Raw genomic sequence first — 24,549 nt, 5'->3', positions numbered from 1 at the left:
TACTGTTCCGTTAACAAATGCTGATTAGGATAGCCACGTCCTGCTTTAAAACGACGTCGTTTCGATTAACTTTAAAAAAATAAAAATTATAAAACAAAATATTACTAGTTGGGGAGTCGAACATGCGACCAACTGCATTAGTTGATAAGCTCATAACCAGCAGAGCTACCGTAACTTAAGTTTACAATATTAGTCGACCATGTAATATATATGTATAGTACGAAGTTTTTCATCATCAAAACTCAAGCAATCAACTTGTTTCTGGGTTTTTTAGAAACTCAATTACTGGTCGGAATTTGTAGATCAATCTAAGAAGTTTTGGAAATTATAGAGTGACTGCTATCTATTTGCCAAATCTGATGTAGATACCCCTCTAATTTTTATAATATAATTGAGATAAAAAAATCAAAGGATAATAATAGAAAAAGATGAACAACGAACCTTTTATTATTCTTAATCAAGCAAGAGAAGGAAAGATAGATAGATTGTTCATAAAATGAAATCTGCTGAATAAGTCGATATATTTGTTTTTTCCTCCGATTTTTTTTAATGCAATTAGATTACTATTGTTTTGCTGGAACATGAAGATTTTATAAAAATCTGAAACGGTGTAAAAGTAAAGAGAAGGAGGGAGAAGCGAAAGTAAGGAGAGAACGATTTGCATATATAATATATTCCGTACTGGTAATATGCTTAAAGATACAGTAGCTCCGCTGGTTTGAGTTCGACCATGGGTGAGATATAGGTCGTGGGTTCAATTCCTGAGTTAGTATAATTTTGTTTCATAATTTTTATTTTTAGAAGTTGATCGAAACGACGTCGTTTTATTGCACAACGTGACATCCTACTCATCATTTGTTAACGGAACATTAACACCGTTTATCGATTTGATGGTTTTGACCGGATTTGCTTTGTTGATGTGGGAAATTCAAATTTTAATCAAGTTTATGTGGTTATAAGCACAACTTAAAGTTTCGTGTATGAATACGATAAAGCAACAAAGTTTAGGGGGGAATTGGCCGTTTTCCCAAAATAATTGCCACCCCCACGAGGTAGCCACCGAATTGTGTCCAGTTTCCACCACAACTGGACAGAGAGGCAAAATCATATCACTTTGGCATGTGTTCTTCTTTCGGCTTAATTCAACAAATCTAATCATATATCTAATTTTAACCATTTCGCACTATTAATATAAAGGATTTTAATAATAATTAGCACACATTAAAAATTGAAACCAGTTGGCGCCTTGACCATTCATTAAAAGCCACGTGGCGGCATCGGGTCCAACCTGGAAAAAAATCATATTAAGGATCCTTCCTTCTTCATCTCTCTCTCTCTATCTTTCCTCTGCGTCTTCTTCTTCTTCTCGACGACAAAAAAACACCGAAGTAGATTCCAAATCTAAAATCACCTTCGTGTATTTTTTAGCGAAGGTGGTGCGATTTGCTTCAGGCGGTGTTTGATTTATCGAGTTGTGTCGGGAGATTGATTAAGAGTTAGTTAGGAGGAGAAAATGATGGGTTTCGCGATAACGGATGAGTTTCTGGGAACATTCGTGCCGATTTTGGTGTATTGGATATATTCAGGGATGTACATTTGCTTAGGATCTATGGATAAATATAGATTGCATTCCAAGATTGACGAGGATGAGAAGAATCTCGTTACCAAATCTGCCGTCGTCAAAGGCGTCCTTCTTCAACAGACTCTTCAGGCCATTATCGCCGTTATCCTCTTCAAGGTATACTCACCCCCACCCCTCCCCCTCCCCTCTCTCTCAAATCTCTGATTTTGTTATGTTTCTGTTCAATCTAATGTGGTCGATTAGAATGATTTTAGGGTTTCTGATTTCATTAGCACCTTTCATTGTCCTGAACCTGTTGAATCAAAAAGGTTACAGATTTAGGATTGCTACATAAAGACTTTGATGAATTAGAATTTGGATCTCCTGTTTTAGGGTAGAGGATTTGGTACATTTTCATTGTCCTGAAAATTTTGTTTGGAATTTGTGTTTTTTGTTTAGATAACAGGGAATGATGCAGATGCTGCTACGGCGCAGCCATCTTCTGTTTTACTTCTAGCTAGGCAATTTATCATTGCTATGCTTGTGATCGACACTTGGCAATACTTTATTCATCGTTATATGCATCTCAACAAGTTCTTATACAAGCACATCCACTCTCAACATCATCGTCTCATCGTGCCTTATGCATATGGAGCTCTGTATAATCATCCACTAGAAGGTCTTCTTTTGGATACTATTGGTGGTGCTTTGTCTTTCCTCTTCTCTGGTATGTCCCCAAGGACTGCTATCTTTTTCTTCTCCTTCGCTACCATCAAAACGGTTGATGATCATTGTGGACTGTGGCTTCCGGGAAATCCATTTCACATCTTCTTCAGTAATAATTCTGCTTACCATGATGTTCACCACCAGCTCTATGGAAGCAAATATAACTTCTCGCAGCCGTTCTTTGTCATGTGGGATAGGATTCTTGGTACTTACTTGCCTTATTCGCTTGAGAAAAGAGCCAATGGAGGATTTGAAACACGGCCAATAAAAGTATCCAAAGATGAGTAGTTTTCTTCTCTTTCTTCAGGGGATTCTTATCATTGCTATGACACTTCGTTAGAGAGAACCACTGTAACCTTTGCGTATTTGTAACTGTACATACACTTCCAATCTATGCTTTTCTCAATCTGCGGGATTATGTTTCTGTGTAAGCTAGCAGTAAATTCGTTTTTGTAACAGCCAAGACTTCAGATCTTCTCTCTTAATATTATCTGCTTTATAATTTCAGATTTTGAGACTTGGTTAGTGTCTCATCCATCTCCTTTATTAAGAATTGACATACACATACATACATACAGAGTCCTTGCAGAGGGTTTCTTGCTTGCTTTTGTTGTTCTTATCTTCTACAGACATGGCAACTGGGTAATATATAGACCAATGACTTGACTGCTCAATTATTGAAAAAGTGGACCTTCGAAAGCGATACAATACTTATCTTCAAGATCCATTGATACTTTGGGACAAGGTTGATGTTTTTCTTGACAAATTTGGTTTCATTGAGGTTACTGAAATTTGATCTTGATTCAGTGTATTCGTTTTAAGATTCAAAGGTTGGCTTTTTTGATTAAATGCAGCTGGTAATGTCTGTATTTTGAATTAGAACTTTAGACTGTATCACAATCAATTTTTTTTCTTTTCTCAAAACCTAACATTCTTCCTGAGTTGGTCACAGAGACATATCATCATCAATGACACAATTAAGGTTTTGTCCACGTCTACTTTATCTCATTATCATCACATGGATGAGATGATTTCTGCTCTTATGGACCAAGAAGATTCTGGATTAGCTTTTAAGACATGTTAGGTGAAAGGACACTGTCATTGTTTGATTGAGTTTCCTCATTAAAGGCTGTTTTAGGCAACTCGTACGGGCTTTGATTAAACCGTTAATCTAAACCCTAATCAGTCAGGTATCTTTCTATTGTTGAGACAAGCACATGAAAATGAGGTGGACCATTTGTGTTTTGTGTCTAGTCTACGTGCTGCATTAAATCTGTCTCCAGAGTCAACAAAAGGTTACAATCACACCTTACTATATATCACATGGACTTGCATTCTTAGTTATGTCTTATTTGCAGATTAGACCTCAAGTGTCTAGTCTTCACATGGTGCAGTTCCTGAAAATCTCAGGCGATAATAGGTGAGTTCTTGGACCACATACTCATTTGTGGTCATGAAAAGTATATTTCAAGGATTGATTCATGATAATAATTTTGATTTTTGTATTAGTAAAAAAAATGTTTTCCACTCAATAGACATTACATGAAAAGAGAAAGGAGCTTGGACTTTTGGCATCATTTTAAGTATACAAAAAAGACGATTGCGTGTGAGAACCCGAACTACTGCTGATCCTCCTTCTTGTTTCAACGCTTGTATGATTAGCCTCTACGGGGAATCTTGGAACATAACTCGGTGTTCTGTTCATGCTTGTGTACGAATCACCAGAGACTCTGACAGATTTATGACTCTTGCATCCCAATAATAAACCGCCACTGCTCGATTTCCGTCTCTGAGGAGCGGTTTCTCGGTTTGGTTTCGCCATGATAGGGATTCGAGGAATCTGAAAAGACCGGTTCTTTTTGACAGGACTCGTTGCACATTCAGACATAACAGAGTAATCTGCTACACTTTCCGTTACTACACTCCACTGTATGCTTACCTCACTCGGTGCATAACCATTTGGTGAGTCTGGATCACTGCTTCCTTGCCTTGCAAGAAATGGTTTTCCTTTCCCTGTTAAGCTCTCAATCTCAAAAAGATCAGTACTTACATCACTCACGCTCCCATCTTCTTCTTCTTCAAACTTCACAGAGTTTCCATGTTCCTCAGCTTTAGCAGAGCTCGGGTATTCCCATGGGAATTTCTTCTGAATGATTCTCTTTTCAACGAGAGGAGATCCAAATATTTCCAGAGACTTCCTCTGCTCTAACATTGCTTCTTGTTGCTGTTTATGAATCTTCATCTCTGAGCTTATATTCCCAGAGAAACTCAACTGAGTCTTGATCTTCTTCAGACCAGAGCTTCTTTTCTTGTCGTCGACGACATCCACTGAATTCCAATTCGAACAAACGCATCTGCAGCCAAGATTAGCGAGAAAACTCTTCTTATTACTCACCTTGTGATTGCTACTAATATCCTTCTCCTCCTCCAAGTAACTGTTGCAGCTAGAGTTGTTCTTGATGTTCTTGTTGTTCTTCTCCATATATTTGCTCTGGAGCAACAAGCTCTGGCTATTCCAGCTGGATTCAGACAGGAGACTCGGAGTTCCCGAGGAATTCTTCGAGCTTTGCTTCGGACCAACTAAGATTCTCTCGATTGGAACTTCAGGGTTTGGCGGAAGAGACACAAGTCTAGGACTGTGGTCGGAATCCATATCTCCATTAAAGTACTTCTCAGCACCAAACACACTGATCTCCAAATCTTCAGAACCTTTCTTGTTAACTCCAAGAACATCTGGATTGATACCACCACTCATGAGGTTCTGCTGCGTGAGAGCATCTTCCTTGTTTGTCAAGTAAGAAAAAGAAGTAGAAGAAGAAGAGAAAGGACCGTAGAGACTGCTACTGTTATTGTTGTTCATCATGAAATCAAAAGATGTGTTTGGTGTTGAAGAAGATGAAGTTAAGGTAGTAGCCATTTTTTGTTTTGCATTAGTATTTTTCTTGTTAGATGATTTAGGTTTGTTGAGAATATAAATAGACGAAATGAAGAAGTTACTGAAGCTATGTGTCACTTGTTCAATGCGTGTCGTGTAGCCCTGTAGGTTCCATTAGTGGGACAAGATTGCATATTTGCCAGTAGAACTGTGCTAATATGCTCGAAAAAAACATTAATTATTTTTGTCTTGGTTACAAAACGAAGACGCATTCTCTTTTTTTATTAAATGTAAAAAGAAATATAAGTGGATATGATTCTCCTAGGGAACAAAATTACAAATTATGAAACACGAGGGATGTACGTATTTTTGTGACATACTGTGACCTTTGTGACAAAGACCCTCCGAGTTGTTTGGTCCTTGAAGGCTTTGGGCCTAATTTGATATAATTGGGCCTTCATTTAATACGGGGTTTTTTACCCGCCCGTTTTAGTCGGATCTTATCTTCTTCGTCTGTGTGGAAAGCTCTCTTAGAAGAAGAAGGAAAAATAAAAGTTTTTTTTTTTTTTCAGTCAAAGAGTTCAAAAATGGTTTCACAGATAGTCTCTTGTTTATCTCAATCTTCGTCTCTTTTATGTTTCTCCGATTCACGGAGGAGGATCATTCTGCCGAAGACTTATAACCGCGACGGTTTGAGTCGGTTTTCTCCAGGATTTGCTAACCGCCGGTTATTTACGGTTAACCGGAGGAAATGGAGATCCGCTTGCATTTTCAATTCCGGGAAAGAACCTGGAGGAGATGGAAAGGTTACTGTTTCTCTGACTCTAGCTCAATTAGTTTTTCCGGTCTGAATTTTTCTGAAGCAGTTCTATGTGTTTTTTTTTCTCTTTCGATTGAATCCAAATTGTATTGTATTGTGAATAAAGGTCAGGTTTTTAAGAAAATATTAAAGTTTTAATTGGTTTTTTTTTTCTAGTTACAAGGAGGTAGCTCAGAGTGGCCGATACTTCAGAGGTGGGAAGTTCCATGGGAATGGCAGACTGTTTCCTTAACTTCGTTCGCTTGTGCATTAAGGTACTCTATTCAAAAGCTTTGAATTTTAGGGTTGGATTTTGATAAAACGTAGACTGTGTGTTAGGATAAATGTGATGGTTGAGTAGATTGTTTTGAAAGATAATCTATCTGTTTTGGTGTAAGTTATTAGATGTTTAGTGACTATTCTCTGTATGAACATATACTCTTCTCTCAAGTTCTTAACTATTTTGATGTATGGGGGAGTGAGATTAATTGTGTTCCCAGGCAGTTTTGTTTTGACAGGATTAACCGAGATGGCAGTCATACCGTTTTTAGGAATTGATGCTGAGAAACTGAGTTTGGACGATAAGGCGGAAATTTTGTTCCTGGATCAAGGGTAGCAAAACTTCTATCCTTTGTGTATTCCAGTTACATAGTCACAGTCGTAGCTCTTTTTGTTTACTTTGCTAATATAAAATCTCAGTGCTTTAGCCGATTTTACTTTGTAAAGTTAGTTCTTTCTTGAGTTTTCAAGTTCTTAAAATGTCTTATGTTGAATGACTTTATCTAAATGCTTTGCAGCTTAACAACTGCAGTGGTGCTTGCTGTCATATTCACTGTTGCCAAAACCTTCGAGCCACTTCCTGAAGATATTCTTCGCTATGGTACTTTGGTTTTCTTTTTCATTAGGGATTGTCTTGCAGGGTTTGTTCTTTTATTGGCATCTGACGTTTCGTTCAATCTTCAGATTTGAGACAACCCTTCAACCTGCAAAAAGGATGGCTCGTGTGGGGTGGAATCGGTCTAGTTGGTGCTGTTGGTGCTATTGCGTTGACAGGTGTTGCTTTATCCTTGTTCAGGACAGAGGCACCCGAGAGAGAGGTTAGGAGGAGGCTTCACTACCATATTTGTACGTTTTTTTTTTCTGAAACATCTGATGAATGATAGTAATGAGGCCTAGTGTGATGTTTTCAGGTAGACTCTTTGATGAAGCTTCTTCCATTAATTGGCTCCTCAAGCATCAGGTATTTCCCGCAAAGCAATAGAAATCGAGGATGAGCATTAATACTAGGATTCTGATCACATTGCACATGATGATTTTACAGCACCTTAAGCTTAGTGGGCATAACTGGAATCCTTGCCCCACTTCTTGAGGAGACCGTCTTTCGTGGATTCTTCATGGTCTCTCTTACTAAATGGTAAAACCTTTTGTCTTCTTCTCATTTGGTTCTGGCAACAGCTTATTACATTTTGTTTTTCTCGGCATTTCAGGGTCCCAACCCCAATAGCAATTATCATCAGCTCAGCTGCATTTGCCCTTGCCCATCTCACACCCGGCGAATTTCCACAGCTGTTTATTCTAGGTAAAAACATAACTCAAAACAATAACATTAGCATCTTCTCATGGTTATAAACATCTTTGGATGACAACACGTATCTTTCGTTTTTCCATTCGATTTTAGGAAGTGTTTTGGGATTATCGTATGCACAAACCCGCAATCTCATTACCCCAATGGTCATACACGGTATTTGGAACTCAGGAGTTATTTTACTACTCACTTTTCTTCAGGTTGAAAACTCTCTCACTCCTATGATCACTACAATGTTAAAAGGACCGATCAACTCTAAACATATGTTTGTCTTTTCCTTTGTTTTTTTGTAGATCCAAGGGTATGACATTAAGGAACTATTGCAGGCAAACTAGCTTTGAGCTTTTGCTCTTTGTTCTGTCCGTAATTAACATCGGAAAGCTTCATCGATTTTAGTAAGATCTTTTGTATTCGAGAAAAGAATTCATACTATGCAATTTGGGTTTTGGTCAAGTTATATGTGATACTTAGCCTTATTGCCACCACATCATGACAGTAGTGTATGACTGACTAAAATGATGGAGAAAACAAATTTATTTACACATTACAAAATATGTCTCTCGGCTTTTCCCTATAAAGTGAAATGCTCACCTCCCCAATCGAGTTTTGTTGAAAAACTTAATGCTACATTACAATCTAGGGAAATTGCACAAGATCAGAAACTCTTATTTTAATTTACACAGAATCTTTCTTAGATTCTAATACTTGAAAGAAAAAAAGAACCTAAGCTAAGTTAGGACACTCCTTGTTGTGAGTCAATTCAGAAGGATGGTCCTGTTGCTATTGGATCTTGGTTAATAATTTCACACCACATATGATTCTTCAATCATTTCATCAGAAAAGGATAGAGTCAATTGCTCTGCAAGAAGTGAAAAGAAGAGGTTTGATTCAATGAATCCTCTCTTCTCTCCACTTACTGCAAACTACTCTTGTAACAGCAATTCATGAATCTTTTCCTGATGAAATCATCGAAAAGCATATACCTGAAACTTTTGGTGTAAAAACTATTACATCACGGCTCCATTGACAAATAATTAATCACGGCTCTAGGTTGCCGCGAGCTGAGCACCAACGCAAAGCGAGTGGCCAAGGCCGCTGCTTCCTGTCTTTGTCTACGCCGATGCAGGATACTGATGGCTGATGCCATGATGTAGCAAGGAAGAAGAAAACTGGCAGCTCGGAGTAAGAAAAGCTGCAAAAACAGATGTTGAGGTTAAGAGTTAGAACTTTGATGAAACTTCCAGTATATGCACTTACAAGAAGAAGAAGTGGCAACTTGATTTGAACTTACAGAGAGTATTGAAGAAGGATCATCTTCACCATCTGAATAATCAGGTATAGTCAGTGCATGTCGCAATAGAAGAAGAGTCATCAACTGCAAAAAAAAGAGAAGAGGAATGTTAGAGAACTTGGGAAAAAGTCTGAAAGTGGTTTGATGAAACTTGTTGAGAAGCTTTTAGAGAGACTCACTATTAGAGCAGCTGAGCGGAAAAATGCAGCTCCAGTGGTATCTGAAGCTGTATATTCATCATACTCAGCTTCTAAAATCTGGCGTTCAGCTTCAGCGATTGCTAGAAGGCGTGGATCGTTCAAATCCAAACCTGAGATTCTCCATCCTCCACTAAAAGAAAACAGAGAAAATAAGTCATAAGAAAACCAAACCTTAAGTTGTATGACAGAACTATGGAACTGATCATTACCCAATGTCAATAGTAGTTTCTTCAGATATTGGTGGAGGTGGTGGAGATGTATATCCAGCTTGGTATGGCTGTGATAAGAGAAGATAAAAGGGTGTTAATTTGAATCGAATTCTCAATCATCAAGATAAACTAGTCACCACTGCATTCTTCAATTGCCTCCTCTTAGAAGCTCTTATCGAGTCTCAGTTTCTAGTGATTTCATCAGACAAAAGGTGTGTATATATAGTATACCTGATGACAGATCTCACATAAAGTGTTTCCCTTTTCATTGCACCAACGTTGAATACATTTCCTGTGAGCATACTGATCAAAACACATAAACTTTGAGTCAGTCAAATACTCTCAGCTTTTTTCTTACTGTGACCAATGAGAAGAGAAAAAAAAAACAACCTTTAAGGTACCATTGCAAGAACAAGGACTCTCAAGATTCTCAATAGCACAATCCTCCTGACAAATACGGCACTCCGCCGACGAAACCAGTGAATCCTCCTCCTCCTCCTCCTCCTCCGTAGTATCTCCGTCGTGGATATCAATTACACTATCCTCCGAGAGAACCGGTTGAATTAGTCCATCGACATATACAACCATGTGATTACTCATCTTCAGTGTTTTCCGAAAGCAAAAATGAAAATCCCTAAATACAAAAAAGAAACAAAGTTCACAAGTATATGAACTCTAATCAGATATTATGAGCTTAAAAAAAATCCGATTAAAAAAAAAAAAAAATCAAGGATCACGCCGATGAAAACAGCCAAGATCGGAGAGATTGAATCGAGAAAAAAAATCACCTGAGCTGAAAAGATCGGGATGAGAAATGTTAGCAGAGACCCCCCAAAGAAAAAGAAGAAGTCCAAGAAAATATTTTATCGGGAAGATGAGATGAGAGAAACTTTTTTTTTCTATGGCAAATAGTTTTATTATTTTCCCGGAAAAGACGCTACTGGGGGAAAACGCTTTTTATAGCGGGAGAGAGAGAGATCAGATAACGACGTCTTAAAAAGAATTAACGGCTCCGTTAGTTTATAGCCGTTGACCTGAGTATAACGGCTCTCCTAGTTGCAATCTAAAGTACTAGTCTTTTGTTTCTTTTTATTTTTTTTTTCTAATATAGCATATCTATCATCTATCTAGTAGTCTTATTATTGACAACATAGATTATTACTAATTCCTTATGAAATTTAAACAATTTGTCTGTTGTTTGATTAAATAACTTAAACCGAGTCAATTAACTCCAAATAATACAGCTTTTCATCATCATCATCATCATCATCATCATCATCATACAGTATGTTGTTTTAATCCTATGATCAGTTCAAAACTCATCACTTTCATGAGTCTTTTAGTTTCTCTCTTCTTTTTATTTATGCTTTTTAACTGTCACTTTATATATAATTTTTGAAAACCATTATTTAGTTTTTTTATTTCCTTTATAAAAAATAAACTTGATACATTTTTTAGTATTATTATCTGAATAGAGTCGATAGGTTAGTTTTATTTTTATAAACAACATTTTTCTATTAATTACAAGTGAATATGGTTAACGGCAAGATACAACTATGAAAAAAGTTCGATTCTTTAAAATAAGTAAACACTTGATCTTATTTCACTAATATAAACGTTTGGTTTGAGGAATATTAGAAGAAACATGTATAAACGTGGTTGACCATAAACTGTCAGGTACATAAATGTTGAATATATATATATATATATATATATATATATATGTTGTAGTCCTAGTTGTACGGTTTGAACATTATTGACCGTTGAGTTATTCCTTATAGAATTTGTCAAGTATTCATTCCATTTGAATAGAAAATTTTATTTATAGTTGATAAGAAAAGACATGGTCACGTATTCATATAATTGCTATATACAATAATCTGACACACAGTTGACCCAAAAAGTGAATGCAGATATACACCCTTTATTGTATAACCAATAAATGTAAAGTTCTTTGGGATTTTGTAAGTTTTATTGTAGCTAGGTTCTATATATCAATGTTTGCGTTAGAGAACCAAGGCCGTTTCTATAACTTTGCAGAATGAAACTGTGGGTTTGGGTTTACATTATAGTCGATACTGATCCAAAAGGAATAAAAGAAAAAATAGATCATTTGTCTTCGATCAACAGAATCAACTTTATTCTAGACCTACTATAATTATATTCCACGTAGAATTCGGGCTAAGAAACTAGTGGTAATTTACTTATCAATTAGGTTGTTGTAGACTTGAATAGTTCAGAGAATGTAAAGTCAATTTTCTAAAAAGGTAATATTAAAATTATAATTGGAAGGTCGCAGAGGTTTTCTCAAAATGTCGATATCATACACATACCGCCACATATGTATATTACCGACAATGCATATCGTAAGATCGATTACACACATACCACCACATATTGGCGTTCAATTTATTATGAGTAGAGCTAACTTAGTTATTCCACGAAAGGAAACGATCGACGACTACTAATACAATAGTTTCAACACACAATGTAACGTAGAATACAATTTCTGAGTCAACTACACTCATTTATGTATTTGACTACGTTACTTAAAAGCCAAGCATTTTTCTAGATTTACCACTGTTATCAGAAGTGGGTGTGGCAGTGTTTAGTATAAAAGCGCCCAATGCTCAATCTAGTGGTATGTTTTCTTCTCCTGCTTTGCTCGCATACTTGATTCTGCATACAAAAAACAAACATATATAGCTTTTTGGTTCATTTTTTTTGTACCAAAACCTAAACTGACTAATCTTGAACTTGACCAATAATAATATGTACCTTTCATCATCAAGAGCAACACCAAGACTATCATGAAGCATTGAGATTATATATGCTGATGAGAAGCAATAACGATGCAAGTACTTGTCTTTAGTTGTTGGGTATTTTTCTTTCAGTTTCGACCATTCTTCTCCACAAAATCTCTTCCCAGCTGGAATCATTTCAGACAGCCAATCATTTTCCTCCAACTCAAAGAACTGATTCAGACAAAAACATATATAAGACCAATGTTCAAACAATAATATATCCATAGAGAAGTCTTTACGTCGACCAACATCAGTTTATGGGATTAATTATTACCTTGGAGGTGTGGTAGAAGTTATCTTAAACAACAATGGTATTCCATCAATAAAGATATATTTATTCTGAAAACTAACCAGAGATAACCGTAGCCCATTCGTCGCGAAAGTTAAACCCAGAGGATCTAAGAACTCTTCTTGTAACGTCAAGAATCTGTTCCTGAACTTGCACGTCAAGCAGTCTCATTCCAGCAGTAGCCATTAACCTAATGTCACTCTCCTTCAGCATTCCACTGGGAACTCTCCCCTTGGCGAACTCCACAAGCTCCGCCACTGACTCGCTCGCTCCGTCCGGATTATAAGCATACGATGACAAACCAGGACTCAACTTCAAACTAGCGTAGTGTTCGTTCATCACCAAAATCATAAACGGGTTTCCTGGACTCAAACCAGTACTCGAACACATGAACTCGTGTCCCGGAACTCCCAGCATCAATAATGACGCTGTACCGGAGTGAACTTCTTTGAAACAAACTCCTGGAGAACAGAGCTGAATCTGAAACGAAAACAAATAGTAACCCTAACGTGACAGCTACGGAAGCGACAGTTAGCAAGATAATCGTTTTCGTGGCTTTCTTCGACTTGGGGTTAGTGAGCGTGTCCGTCGACGACGACGGCGATGGTTGGTGCTCAGGTAGAATCTGAACCTTGAGAGCATCCATCTCTGGTTTTATATGTTTAACCTGGAGGAACAAGCATTGCATCTACTTTTAATTTTACAGGAACGATAACGAAAAATGAAACAATAAATCAATAACAATATAAACGTAGTGAAAAAAATACGTAACTGAGGCAATTTCTCTTTGTGTATTCTTCTGAATTAGACTAGAATTTGATTTTGTAACAGATACAGATGAGAAATTGGAGTCGTCCCAAATGGCCTTTGGAAGACTTATATATAACTAAAAATGAACTATATTCTATAGACCTACTGTATATAATATCTTTTACAAAACCAATCATTCACAGGATAAGAAACTGGTAATCAAATTATCTCTAATTTTGTTGTAGACCTAAACTGTTGAAGAAAAGTACAACCAATTAAAAAAACGTGTACCATCCGATCCCAAAATAGAAGGACTTGCCAACAAAGGATTGTCGTCTGTCGCGGTGGTCCAAGTTCTTAGCCAATCCCATGCTCATATGGTCCCCATTAAAAGTTTTATATATCTCTGTTGGGTTATGCGAATATAGCTTCAGACTAAGAATCTAGTAGTGGTAATTGATTGAGATGTTTCAAAGCATTATATATTATATATTGAGAAGAACACAACAAAAACTGCATACAATACAGTCCCACTAACGAGAACAGACAATCCCACGCAGGGGAAAATTATTCATACACACCCACCAAAGGGCGTAGCTAACTTATTACATTGAAAAGAAAAAAAATGATAGTTTCAACTTTCAAACACAATTTAACGTAGAATACAAAAATATGATTTCATATTTTGTAATTGGCTACGTTACTTAAAAAAAGCCAAGATGTTTTCTAGATTTACCACCTTTGTAAGAAGTGGGTGTAACAGTATCTAGGATAAAAGCGCCTAATGCCCAATCTAGTGGTATGTGTTTTTCTCCTGCGTTACTCGCATACTTGATTCTGCAGACAAAAACAAACATAGTTTTATATCTTTGTCCAAAATCCGACATTGAGATATCTATAAATGTTCTTGAATTTATGCATTAATTATCGTTTACCTTTCATCATCAAGAGCAATACCAAGACTATCGTGAAGCATTGCGATAATATATGCCGATGAGAAGCAATACCCACGCAAAAATTCTTCTTCGGTTGTTGGGTACTCCAATTTCAGTTTTGACCATTCTTCTCCACAATATTTCTTCCCGGCTGGAATCAATTCAGACAACCAACCCTTTTCTCTCAACTCAAAGAACTGATTCAAATTTTAGACAAATATATATATATATAAGACAATTTAATCTTCAAACTATTTCTCCACAAAATTCAGAAATATATTATTGACGTCATGAGACTTCAAGAAATATAATACCTCAGCGGTATAGTAGAAATTTGATGTAGCCAAAAAACTTCCTTGAAGATCAGGTGTGAATGTTGATCCAATAGAACAATGCTTATATAGACAGTTCTCTGTACACAAAGTAAAGTACCAAAACTACACCCATAAGAGATCAAGAGCAAGGGAAGATATTATTCAGCTATACCAATAATGAGATCTTTTACCTTTTCCTTCTTGTAAAAGTTGAAACGTAGCGGATCGGCATTTTGAGAAATTACCAGCAGCTTGAAGGGAGCCTTTCAATTTGCTTTCATCAGCTAAGAATCCGGATGAATATTTCTGTGAACTTGTGTCGTAGATGTACCCTTTAGGAGTACATGGGTCATCAACTATTCCATCCCCTGTAGAGTTTGCAGCTGTTTGGATTGAAACACCATATATATGAGTTTTGAGGGGTAAAAAAAATTATTTTAATTACCTAATTGCAAAAGTGTAATTACTTTAAGGATTTATTAAGAAAGTAACCTAAGTTTTGAAGTGATTCCAATAACCTTTTTAGAGCTGCATCCTGCAAGATGACAAAAAATTATAGCTTTTTGAAAATTAGGACAAAGGATAAAATCCGTTATATTGGTAGCGTTATATACAATTTTGAGGGGAAAATAAATAAATTAAGTGATTAGATAGGGGACACAATTACAGAAAAAAACTTTACTAACAACTTTTTAAAAGGATGAACACCAAAGAAAAGAAGTACTCAAAAAATAAAAAGCTTTGGTCACAAAAAGTTACGTACCTTCCCATAGTGGAGGAAGCTGTGACTGTAGATTGTGTATGAAACATTTTTATAGGCTATCGTACGCGAGAACTCAGGAGGCACATGCTCACTTGACACAAATGTCACCTAAGCCAAAATGCACAAAAAAAAGTCTTCGCTTATAATAGACATTTACCACCATATATAGTTGACTTTTATACCTAGTTGTAGTATTCCGTTGTTTCTAAATTTGTGAGAGAAAAAAAAGTTGTAAGAAAATCGAAACACAATGTTGTATTAAGTCTAAGGCTCTAAGCTATATATATACTTGATTTTTCTTTCCGTAGTTTTGCTGTGCATAGTAATATTGACTTTTCCTATATAAAAAAAAAAATCTATTATTTTTGCATGTTTTTGTCAGCATCCAGCCACGTACATACATTTGTCTCGATAACATATGTGAGAGAGAAGAGACTAAAACCTGTGCAGAAGCCCCGCCGAGTTCAACAATCCCCGTTGTTTCCAACGGATCACTTCCAAGCGAACCAAGTGCGTGATTGGCAATAACCCAAGCATATATACCTTCATCAGATCCTGAATAATATATTTCCCAATAATTAGCATATGAAGATATTCCATTGCTCTGCATCAAGATATTTCTTGACGTTACAAGAAGAGTTGATTCCCAAAAACGAAAAGAAATACTAACCAGAGATAACAGTAGCCCATTCGTGACGAAATATAAAACCAGAAGATCGAAGAACTCTTCTTGTAACGTCAAGAATCTGTTCTTGAACAGGCACTTCCAGCAATCTCATCCCAGCAGTCGCCATTAACCTAATGTCACTCTTCCTCAGTTTCCTCTTGGGGATTCTATTCTTGGCAAATTCCACAAGCTTCTTCACTAACACGCTTGCTCCCTCGGGGTTATCAGCATACGCTGACAAACCAGGAGTCAACTTCATATCAGCGTAATGCTTCTCTCCGAAATCGAAAACGGGTTCACCGTACTTATCAAACCAGTACGCGAAAACATGAACTCGGGTCCCCGAACTCCCGGCATCGATAACGACGCTGTACCTGAGCGAAGTTCTAGGGCAAAGCAAACTTCCGGAGACTAGTGCTGAATTTGAATTGGAAACATACAGTAGCCCTAACGTAACAGCCACGGAAGCGATGAACAGTAGCATGATCAACGATTTTGTGGGGTTCGACTTAGGATTTGCGAGCGTGTACGTAGACGACGGCGATGATTGGTGCTCAGGTAGAATCTGAACCTTGAGAGCATCCATCTTTCAACCTGGAATGAGCATGACATCCGTTGCGTTAACGTCTAAGGAACCGTAACTAACAAAATAATCAATAGTAAAAAACGCAAGAAAATTTAAATAAAAAAGACGTAACGCAATAGCAATAAACGTAGTGCAAATAACGCAAGAGAAAACAAATTAAAATAAAATAACGTAACCCAATAGCTAGTGAGTCTTCCTCTTAGAGAATCTGATTTCACAATTGAAGTTAGAAATTGCCGTTCGAAGACCTACAACTTAAGTAATGAATTTCAACACCTACTCTCAGTATAAAATAAATTATATTTCGGTTCAATAATGATTTGGAGACAAGAAATTTCTGGAAATTAGTAATTCAATTATCTATTTTCTTGATTTATACTTATTCGAGTAAAAAAACGTGTCTAACACAATCATCACTGGCCGTGGGACAGTTTCTCAATCAACAGCCATCACTGGCTATACATCTCAATGGCTCTTGATCTCGTCCCTCATTGGTTGTCGAGAAATTATATTGGTAACCAAAGCTTTTGATATCTTCCCTTTAAAGCCCTCTCTGCTGATTTTTATTATTTTCTTATGTTACGTTGGTCGACACATGCTTTGGGGTATATTCCTTTGTAAAATTGAACAAATGATATGTATAACACTGTTTGCTACTCATTCGTGGTAATTAATATGCATTTATGACACTTTTTACAGCTAAAATGTTTTGAAAGTTATGTAAAAAGTGCAAAAGATTCACACAAACCCTTACACATCACACTCTAATTCAAATTGGTTTCAATTTTTTTTTTGTTATGGGTGGCCAACTAATTACACAAAAGGAGACTAATATGACGAATGTATAGCTTAAACACGAGTTAACGTAATGATAATAATTTACTTGTTTTATGTGAAATAGTGTCTTTTTTTATATAGTAAAAACAATATTAACTAATATCGTTTTTGTATCTGGCTAAGTTACTCGAGTCAAGAATTTTTCTAGATTTACCATTGTAATCAAAAGTGGATGTGGCAGTATTTAGGATAAAAGCACCCAATGCCCAATCAAGTGGTATGTCTTGTCCAGCTTTACTAGCAAACCCAATTCTGCATAGTAATAATAATTATTATTAAAAAGATGACATAATTTTAGATCAAGACCCAAAAACTGAAATGATCTAAATTACTTTGTTACCTTTCATCATCGAGAGCAATACCAAGACTGTCGTGAAGCATTGAGACAATATATGCTGATGAGAAACAATACCGAAGCAAATTCTCGTCCTTAAAAGTTGGATATTTCACTTTCAGTTTCGACCATTCCTCTCCACAGTATCTCTTTCCGGCTAATATCAGTTCAGAGAGCCAATGCTTTTCTCCCAACCCAAAGAACTGAATCATACAGAAAAATGTATAAGACCAAATGACCAGTGTTCAAACAATTAATTCTCCAGACATTCAGATCGAATCATGACGTCGACTAACATGAGATTAAAAGGATTTTTACCTTCGAGGTGTGGAAGAAATTCTCTGTAGCCAAAAAACTTCCTCGAAGATTAGGTGTGAATATTGATCCAATAGAACAATGCTTATAAGGGCATTTCTCTGTAAAGTAAAACCAATAAGAGATAGAAAATTGACACAGTAAACAATATTCAGAATATCAATTATGTGAGTTTACCTTTTCCTTCCTGCAACATTGCCAATGTGGCGGATCGACATTTTGAGAAATTACCAGCAGCTTGAAGTGAAGCTGTAAACCTTTTTTCAGCTAAGAATCCGGATGAATCTTTCTGTGAACTTTTTTCAAGGGTGTATCCTCTAGGAACACAAGGGTCAGTAACTCTTCCTTTCCCTGCAGAGTTTGCAGCTGCAAGGATTGAAACACTATATTGAAATTTGAGGGGGAAAAAACTTATTTCAATTGCCAAAACTCCAAATTGCAATTATTTCAAAGATTTATCAACAACTAACATGAGTTTTGTAGTGAATCCAATAACTTTTCTTGTGCTGAATCCTGCGAGAAGACAAAAGTTAATAGCTTGTTAAACATTATAACGGATAAAAATCCTTTGTTAGGTAGCATGTCCTACGATTCTGCGGAAGCATAGAAATCAGAGACCCTAAGCAGCTAACAGGGACACAACTACACTAAGTTTCCAAACATTTAAAAAGGGCAAATCAAAGAAAACAACTTCAGACAATATACTCTGCTCTCAGCAGTTACCTGCCCAAAGTGGAGGAAGCTGTGACTGTAGAGATTGTATGAGACATTCCCATAGGCTAACGTACGCGAGAACTCCAGAGGCACAAGCTCACTTGACACAAATGTTACCTAAATGAATGCAACAAACAGTCATCACCTAACAGTCGATCAATTATCACACAGTTAAGCTATATCGATAACAGATTTGACAGGGGAAAAAACTAAACCTGAGCAGAAGCCCCACCGAGTTCAACAATTCCAGTTGTTTTTAAAGGTTCACCTCCAAGCAAACCAAGCGCATGATTTGCAACAACCCAAGCATATATACCTTCATCAGATCCTGAACAATTTTCCATGATATCCAGTAATTAGCACCATAATCTTTAATGGATGGGACACATTTTACTATCACTCACTCAACTAAGCTAAAACTTTAAGCAAAAGTCTCATCCCAAACCACTCCAATACTAACAAGAATTCATTCAAGATCATCAACTGAAGGTAAACTTAAACATCTCAACCAAACACTCTCCTAAGATTCCCTAATCTTAAAGAACAGCTCAAGAAAACTAACCAGAGATAACAGAAGCCCATTCCTCTCTAAAACTAAACCCAGAAGATCTAAGAACCCTTCTAGTAACTTCAAGAATCCATTCCTGAACAGACAATTCAAGCAATCTCATTCCAGCAGTAGCCATCAACCTAATGTCACTCTCCTCCAACACTCTCTTAGGAACTCTCCTTTTAGCAAATTCCACAAGCTCCGTCACTGACTCACTCACTCCCTCCGGATTATCACCATACGCAGACAAACCAGGACTCAACTTAAAACTAGCGTAACTCTCCTCTCCGAAATCAAACACCGGTTTCCCGGATTCAACCCGGTACCCGAACACATGAACTCGGGTCCCCGAACTCCCGCCATCGATAACGACGCTGTACTTGAGCAGCGAAACTCTCTGATTCCTTCGAGAGCGTACGATTGAAAAGCAAACAAACAATAACCCCAACGCGATAGCTACAGAAGCAACGATTAACAAAATAATCGATTTGGTTCGTTTTGACTTGGGTTTAGCGAGTGTGGACGGCGATGATCGGTGGTTGTGACCAGGTGAAGTCTCAACCTCGGGAGGATCTATCATATCTGATTTGAATTTCAACCTGGAACGAGCACTAGGCCGTTGCATCAAGGTTTAAGGAGCTTTAACGAAAATAACGGATAAGGGATCATGAGATCTGAACGTGTACGCAAACGAAACGTAAAAAATCCAACAATTATCGTGAACCTAGTTGTATAATCGGAGATCAGGAGTGTGATCGGAGACCGCCGTGCCGTCGATGAAGCTCTCAGTCTCCGATTTCGTAGTGGTGACGGAAATTATTGGTCGACTCGAGTGGAGCGCCTTTTTTACGAATTTACACACCTGCTCCTCACAATTTGGACCGGGTCGGGTTATACTTCAAACCGTTTGATTATCGGATCCTTCTAAGCGAAGTGGAGGTGTAGTAAACGCGGGTGACTCCGGTTTTAACTTTTAAGTAATCGTATCAATCAAGTCTATCTTTCATAGACCGGATCGGTTTATTCCAAGTAACCATGGTAACAAAATTTAGGATTCAGAGACTATTGATTATTTTATTATTACAAATAACACACGATTAAATCAAATATTTAAATTCGTCTGATAATTGAAATTATGTAAATACTCAAACCAAATCAATTCAAATCAGACAAATACAATAAAACACGAAAACCTCTTATTTATTTTATGAAATACTCTCTCGTCTCGTGGTTGATAAAAAATAAAACACGAAAAGTTTGTAGGATCATTTTTTCTTTTGCGGTTTTAGATAGTGGATTCAAAATAACGCTGTTAAACCATGACCAGTTGACTATTAATTATTATACATAATCGGTAAGCACGTGTTGTTAATCAACGAGGAAGTGGATAAGTAGTGGTCGCTAATTCTATAATTCGACGTACCTTCCTTTTCCTCCATTATTCCATATTATGTTTCATTTTTTTTTTTTTTTGCTAAAGGGGTTCATATATTATATACAACACGTTTAACGCTAACCCTGGACAAATCCCTTAACAATTAACTATGATTGTTACATTTGACCCTTCCTTACAAAGCATTAATTAGCGCGAATCATTAAACGCTAATCCTGGACAGATCCTTAACAACATGTTCACATGCTGTAAGCCTGTAACGTATACTCCTCCTCGTACTTTTTTTAATTTCTTCATACAGTACTTCCTTCCCAAATTTTAATATCAGTTGAGCACGATAGAAATGGATATCCCTCATCATAAATATTTTAATGTCAATCCTTTTTTTTAAATCTACACTCGGATCAGTCCGCCGCGCCGAATTGGCCTTTAATTAAGTAGTTTGGTCTGCGATCCTTGGATAGTATATAGGGGGTAGTGCAAATCCACGTTTTTGTAAAATATGCATACATATTTATAGGAGGTGGTAGATTTAGATATAGTTGGTTGATTCTAAGAGTTGACATTTCTCTAGAGCTAACAAAACTCATATTTTTTTGTAGTGTATGAGACTTGAGAGGATTAAAAATTTAACAATCAGTTTTCTAAAATATGAGATGGGAGTTTACAATCTACTTGTAAACCGTAAAAATGACTTTTCCCCGAATATTAAAAGAATTAGATTTGGACCCGTGCTAGAGCACGGGTTGAAATTCCTTTGATCTGTATTATAATTTCAAAATAAAATATAATTTATAAGACGGGTTAGCATTGTAAATTGAGAAATGATTGTTATTATTATTATTATTTTTTTGTATGAATATGTGAGATGTATTTTGGTGAATGGAGATCTGAATAATTTATATCAATGTTTTTTAACCAGGATCGGACTGGCCGATCGGTTCGATCTAACCACAACTCGATAGGTATTCCGGTCCGGGTAACCTCTAAAAACCTAATAAATAAAACCCGCAAAAAACCAGAAAACCCCGCAAAAAACCCGTGAACCGGCGGGTCGGACCGGGTTGTCAGTCTCAAATTAAAATATCTTATTTTCGTCACACTTTAAACTCAAACCAAATTAAAAATAAATGTTGTTATTTATAAAAGAATCAGTTAGTTATTTTATCTAATCATTTAAAAGTTTAATTTTAGTTATTTAGTACTTAACTATGTATGTTTTGTTCATATATTTATAGAAAAGTAGATATAATATTCATAAAATGTAATCAAACTAATAAACTAATTGACCCGTAATTCAATCGGTCTGAGTTGTTGACCCAATGACCCGAAAGACTTCCGGTTCACTTTCCGGTCCGGTTTTAAAGACATTGATTTATATTAAAAGCTTGGAAGGGTGTTAGGTCAGATTTTATTTTGAAATTCACAATAAAATCTCAGAAATCATGATTAAGTGTGATTAATTGCCAAGATTTTATTTGTTAACATTAATATATGAATTATCAACTTGTAACAATTAATATATGGATTAATCAATAACCTATGTATAACTTATTTGTAACCATTTATAACAATTTATTAAAATTATAAAGTCTACCAAAACAATGTTGTGTACTTCCCTTTTATTAAAAAGGGGATTGTATTAAGGGGATCGGATATACGCATCTTTTTTAATTAATCACGAAGACATTAACAATAATAATAGATGAATAATTAACAAATTAAAAATAGGGTATTACAAGGGATATGGAATTTGCATTTGTGTATAAATTGGAAGCCGAAATGTCTAATCATGCATCACAGAAACGAATAGGAAAAAAAATAAAAAGATGGGAGTAAAGGGTTGGGCTATCCTCAAGTTTCTAATGTTTCAAAGTCTTTTCGTTTCACAATCTCAAGAAGACTTTGATTTCTTCTACTTGGTTGTTCAGGTATGTAATCTGATAAACTTTTTGTGAAACATTTCTAAATTTTATGACCAAATTAAGTAATACTTGTTTGTATTTATATATGTGCAGTGGCCAGGAGCCTATTGTGATACAAAACGTTCTTGTTGCTATCCAACATCCGGTAAACCTGACGCAGATTTTGGCATCCACGGTCTTTGGCCTAATTATAAAGATGGTTCATATCCGTCAAATTGCGATCCCGACAGCCAATTTGACAGATCTCAGGTATACATATATACATAAATAAATGATCGTGTAATATTCCTATATATTTCTTAAGCAATGGTTTTTTTTTCTAATATAAATTATGTATATGAATGTATAGATAGAAGACCTGCTAAGTGGTATGAAAAAGAATTGGCCAACACTATCGTGTCCGAGCAACGAAGGGTTCAACTTTTGGGAACACGAATGGGAGAAACACGGCACTTGCTCAGAATCAGTAATGGACCAACACGATTACTTTAAGAATACTCTTAAACTCAAAGACAAAGCCAATCTCCTCCAAATCCTCACTAACTCCGGTATATATATACATACACACCACTACTATTCATGTGTATACATTTTAAACTCATCAATGACCATATTCTTTTAATAATTGTAGGAATTAACCCGGATGATGGATTCTACGATCTGAATAAGATCACCAAGGCGATAAAAGATGGGATTGGATTTACGCCAGGACTCCAGTGTAACAAAGATCCGGAGCGTAATTCCCAGCTATATCAGATCTACCTTTGTGTTGATACATCAGGAAGTGAGTTTATCGAATGTCCTGTTTTGCCTAGAGGAAGATGTCCATCTAAACTCCAGTTTGCTAAGTTCTAAATCATATCATTACGTGTTTTATTTATGGTTTCTTGTTATGCCAGATCTCTTCTATTGTTATCGTTTCTAATTTCTCTTATCAATCAAGTTTCTTTTCTCTTAGTTAATTATATATCTCTTATGTTGCATCTTTTCTAGTTTCTTGTTTTTTTTTTTTTTTTTTTATCTAAAGTTTAAATAACATAAACTTTGGTATACATGTGATGTGGAGTAAAACATACTGCAATATTTCTAACTATGCAGCATACATTTCATGAAAATTCAACCCCAATGCATATGGATTCATGAAAGAGAGGTGTACTAAACGCGGGACCGAATCGAATCGGGTCACCTTGAGGTTTACTGACTTAATTTTACCATGGACCGGAGCGGTTTATCGAGATTTTAAAACAAGTAACTAAGTAAGTAAGTAAGTAACCATGGTAAAATTAGGATTCAAGACCATTGGATCAATGTATATATTTTTTTTACAAATAACACATGGTCAAATCAAATATTTAAATTGGTTCGATTATATATATTGAAATTATGTAATACGCAAATCGAATCAAATCAAATAAAAACAAAATCAAAACAAAAATATATATAAAAAAAACTCTAGGTTTGAGGTTGACAGTTGACTAAAACTCTCGTTTATTTTATGAATACACTCATTCGATGATCAAACACGCTAGTGAATTTGAAAATAACGCTGTTAATTGTTAAAGCATGACCAACTAACCAGTATTAATCACCGGGAAGTGGATTAGTAGTGGTCGCTAATTCTATAATTTCACGTACCTTCGCGGCCTTCTTCTTCAACATTTTTATGTTATTTCATGTTGCTTATATTCATTTTTCGTTTAAAGGGTTCATATAACACGTTTGACGCTAATTGTAGACAGATCCTTAATCAATTAGCTACGATTACTACATTTGACTCTTCCTTACAAAGCATTAATTAGCTAATAATTAATTAAACGTTAGCTAGTTGGTTATATATTGGGTCACATGTTCTAAGCCTGTAAGTCTGTAACGTACACTCCTCTTACTTTTTTTTGTTTTTGTTTTTATACGATACTTTCTTCCCAAATTTTTAAAGGGATTAGGCTAAGCACAATAGAAATGAATATCCCTCATAAATATTTAAAGTCAATCTTTGTTTTTTTTTTTTTAATCTCCACTCGATCGGATCAATCCGCGGAAACGGCCTTTTCTATTTGAAGTAGTTGGTCTGCGACTTGGATAACATAACATAGTGCAAATAACGTTTTTGTAAAGTATGCAAAAATA

General features: G+C 36.1%; 6 protein-coding genes and 2 pseudogenes across 9 annotated transcripts; 3 read left to right on the top strand and 5 right to left on the bottom strand.

Moving 5' to 3' along the window:
* The first annotated feature begins 1,209 nt into the window (after positions 1-1,209).
* Positions 1,210-2,794, top strand: LOC147923356 (sphinganine C4-monooxygenase 2-like). The gene is made up of 2 exons (XM_087497341.1): positions 1,210-1,738; positions 2,021-2,794. Exons 1-2 carry the CDS (start codon positions 1,514-1,516, stop codon positions 2,573-2,575), a joined length of 780 nt encoding a protein of 259 aa, XP_087353467.1. The 5' UTR covers positions 1,210-1,513; the 3' UTR covers positions 2,576-2,794.
* A 975-nt stretch (positions 2,795-3,769) lies between these two features.
* Positions 3,770-5,380, bottom strand: LOC104755723 (protein PHYTOCHROME KINASE SUBSTRATE 2). Its single transcript, XM_010478175.3, has one exon. The coding sequence runs from the start codon at positions 5,202-5,204 to the stop codon at positions 3,867-3,869; it is 1,338 nt and encodes a 445-aa protein (XP_010476477.2). The 5' UTR covers positions 5,205-5,380; the 3' UTR covers positions 3,770-3,866.
* Positions 5,118-8,098, top strand: LOC104755721 (uncharacterized). 2 transcript variants are annotated; one of them, XM_019238744.2, is made up of 10 exons: positions 5,118-5,968; positions 6,139-6,236; positions 6,462-6,573; positions 6,759-6,841; positions 6,925-7,058; positions 7,152-7,201; positions 7,283-7,375; positions 7,449-7,540; positions 7,640-7,746; positions 7,840-8,098. In XM_019238744.2, the coding sequence occupies exons 3-10, from the start codon at positions 6,491-6,493 to the stop codon at positions 7,879-7,881; spliced, it is 684 nt and encodes a 227-aa protein (XP_019094289.1). In that variant the 5' UTR covers positions 5,118-5,968; positions 6,139-6,236; positions 6,462-6,490; the 3' UTR covers positions 7,882-8,098. The 2 variants fall into 2 exon arrangements, with proteins under 2 accessions (XP_019094289.1, XP_087352437.1); XM_087496311.1 differs by having other exon boundaries at positions 5,616-5,968; positions 6,466-6,573.
* Positions 8,063-10,175, bottom strand: LOC104755722 (uncharacterized). Its single transcript, XM_010478173.2, has 7 exons — positions 10,035-10,175; positions 9,637-9,880; positions 9,478-9,549; positions 9,247-9,314; positions 9,017-9,167; positions 8,838-8,921; positions 8,063-8,738 (listed from the first exon to the last, which is right to left on the bottom strand). The coding sequence occupies exons 2-7, from the start codon at positions 9,844-9,846 to the stop codon at positions 8,559-8,561; spliced, it is 765 nt and encodes a 254-aa protein (XP_010476475.2). The 5' UTR covers positions 9,847-9,880; positions 10,035-10,175; the 3' UTR covers positions 8,063-8,558.
* Positions 10,176-11,705: 1,530 nt separating this feature from the next.
* LOC104759217 (putative apyrase 5 pseudogene) lies at positions 11,706-13,116 on the bottom strand (annotated as a pseudogene). Its single transcript, XR_015586783.1, has 3 exons — positions 12,402-13,116; positions 12,025-12,307; positions 11,706-11,925 (listed from the first exon to the last, which is right to left on the bottom strand). The product of XR_015586783.1 is annotated as a putative apyrase 5 pseudogene (transcript).
* A 439-nt stretch (positions 13,117-13,555) lies between these two features.
* Positions 13,556-16,377, bottom strand: LOC104755720 (putative apyrase 3; annotated as a pseudogene). Its single transcript, XR_015587380.1, has 8 exons — positions 15,772-16,377; positions 15,544-15,656; positions 15,102-15,209; positions 14,831-14,873; positions 14,530-14,721; positions 14,339-14,436; positions 14,025-14,221; positions 13,556-13,926 (listed from the first exon to the last, which is right to left on the bottom strand). The product of XR_015587380.1 is annotated as a putative apyrase 3 (transcript).
* An 837-nt stretch (positions 16,378-17,214) lies between these two features.
* Positions 17,215-20,017, bottom strand: LOC104755718 (putative apyrase 4). The gene is made up of 8 exons (XM_010478169.3): positions 19,117-20,017; positions 18,770-18,882; positions 18,564-18,671; positions 18,311-18,353; positions 18,018-18,206; positions 17,844-17,941; positions 17,532-17,728; positions 17,215-17,443 (listed from the first exon to the last, which is right to left on the bottom strand). The coding sequence occupies exons 1-8, from the start codon at positions 19,727-19,729 to the stop codon at positions 17,284-17,286; spliced, it is 1,521 nt and encodes a 506-aa protein (XP_010476471.1). The 5' UTR covers positions 19,730-20,017; the 3' UTR covers positions 17,215-17,283.
* Positions 20,018-22,273: 2,256 nt separating this feature from the next.
* Positions 22,274-23,379, top strand: LOC104755717 (ribonuclease 3-like). The gene is made up of 4 exons (XM_010478167.2): positions 22,274-22,428; positions 22,516-22,671; positions 22,772-22,970; positions 23,054-23,379. The coding sequence occupies exons 1-4, from the start codon at positions 22,327-22,329 to the stop codon at positions 23,275-23,277; spliced, it is 681 nt and encodes a 226-aa protein (XP_010476469.1). The 5' UTR covers positions 22,274-22,326; the 3' UTR covers positions 23,278-23,379.
* The last annotated feature ends 1,170 nt before the right edge of the window (positions 23,380-24,549 follow it).

Source organism: Camelina sativa, chromosome 17, assembly GCF_030686135.1.
Source record: "Camelina sativa cultivar CO46 ecotype springtype chromosome 17, ASM3068613v1".
Taxonomy (NCBI): domain Eukaryota; kingdom Viridiplantae; phylum Streptophyta; class Magnoliopsida; order Brassicales; family Brassicaceae; genus Camelina; species Camelina sativa.
The sequence above is the reverse complement of the archived record's forward strand: the minus strand, read 5'-3'. Positions and strand labels throughout refer to the sequence as shown.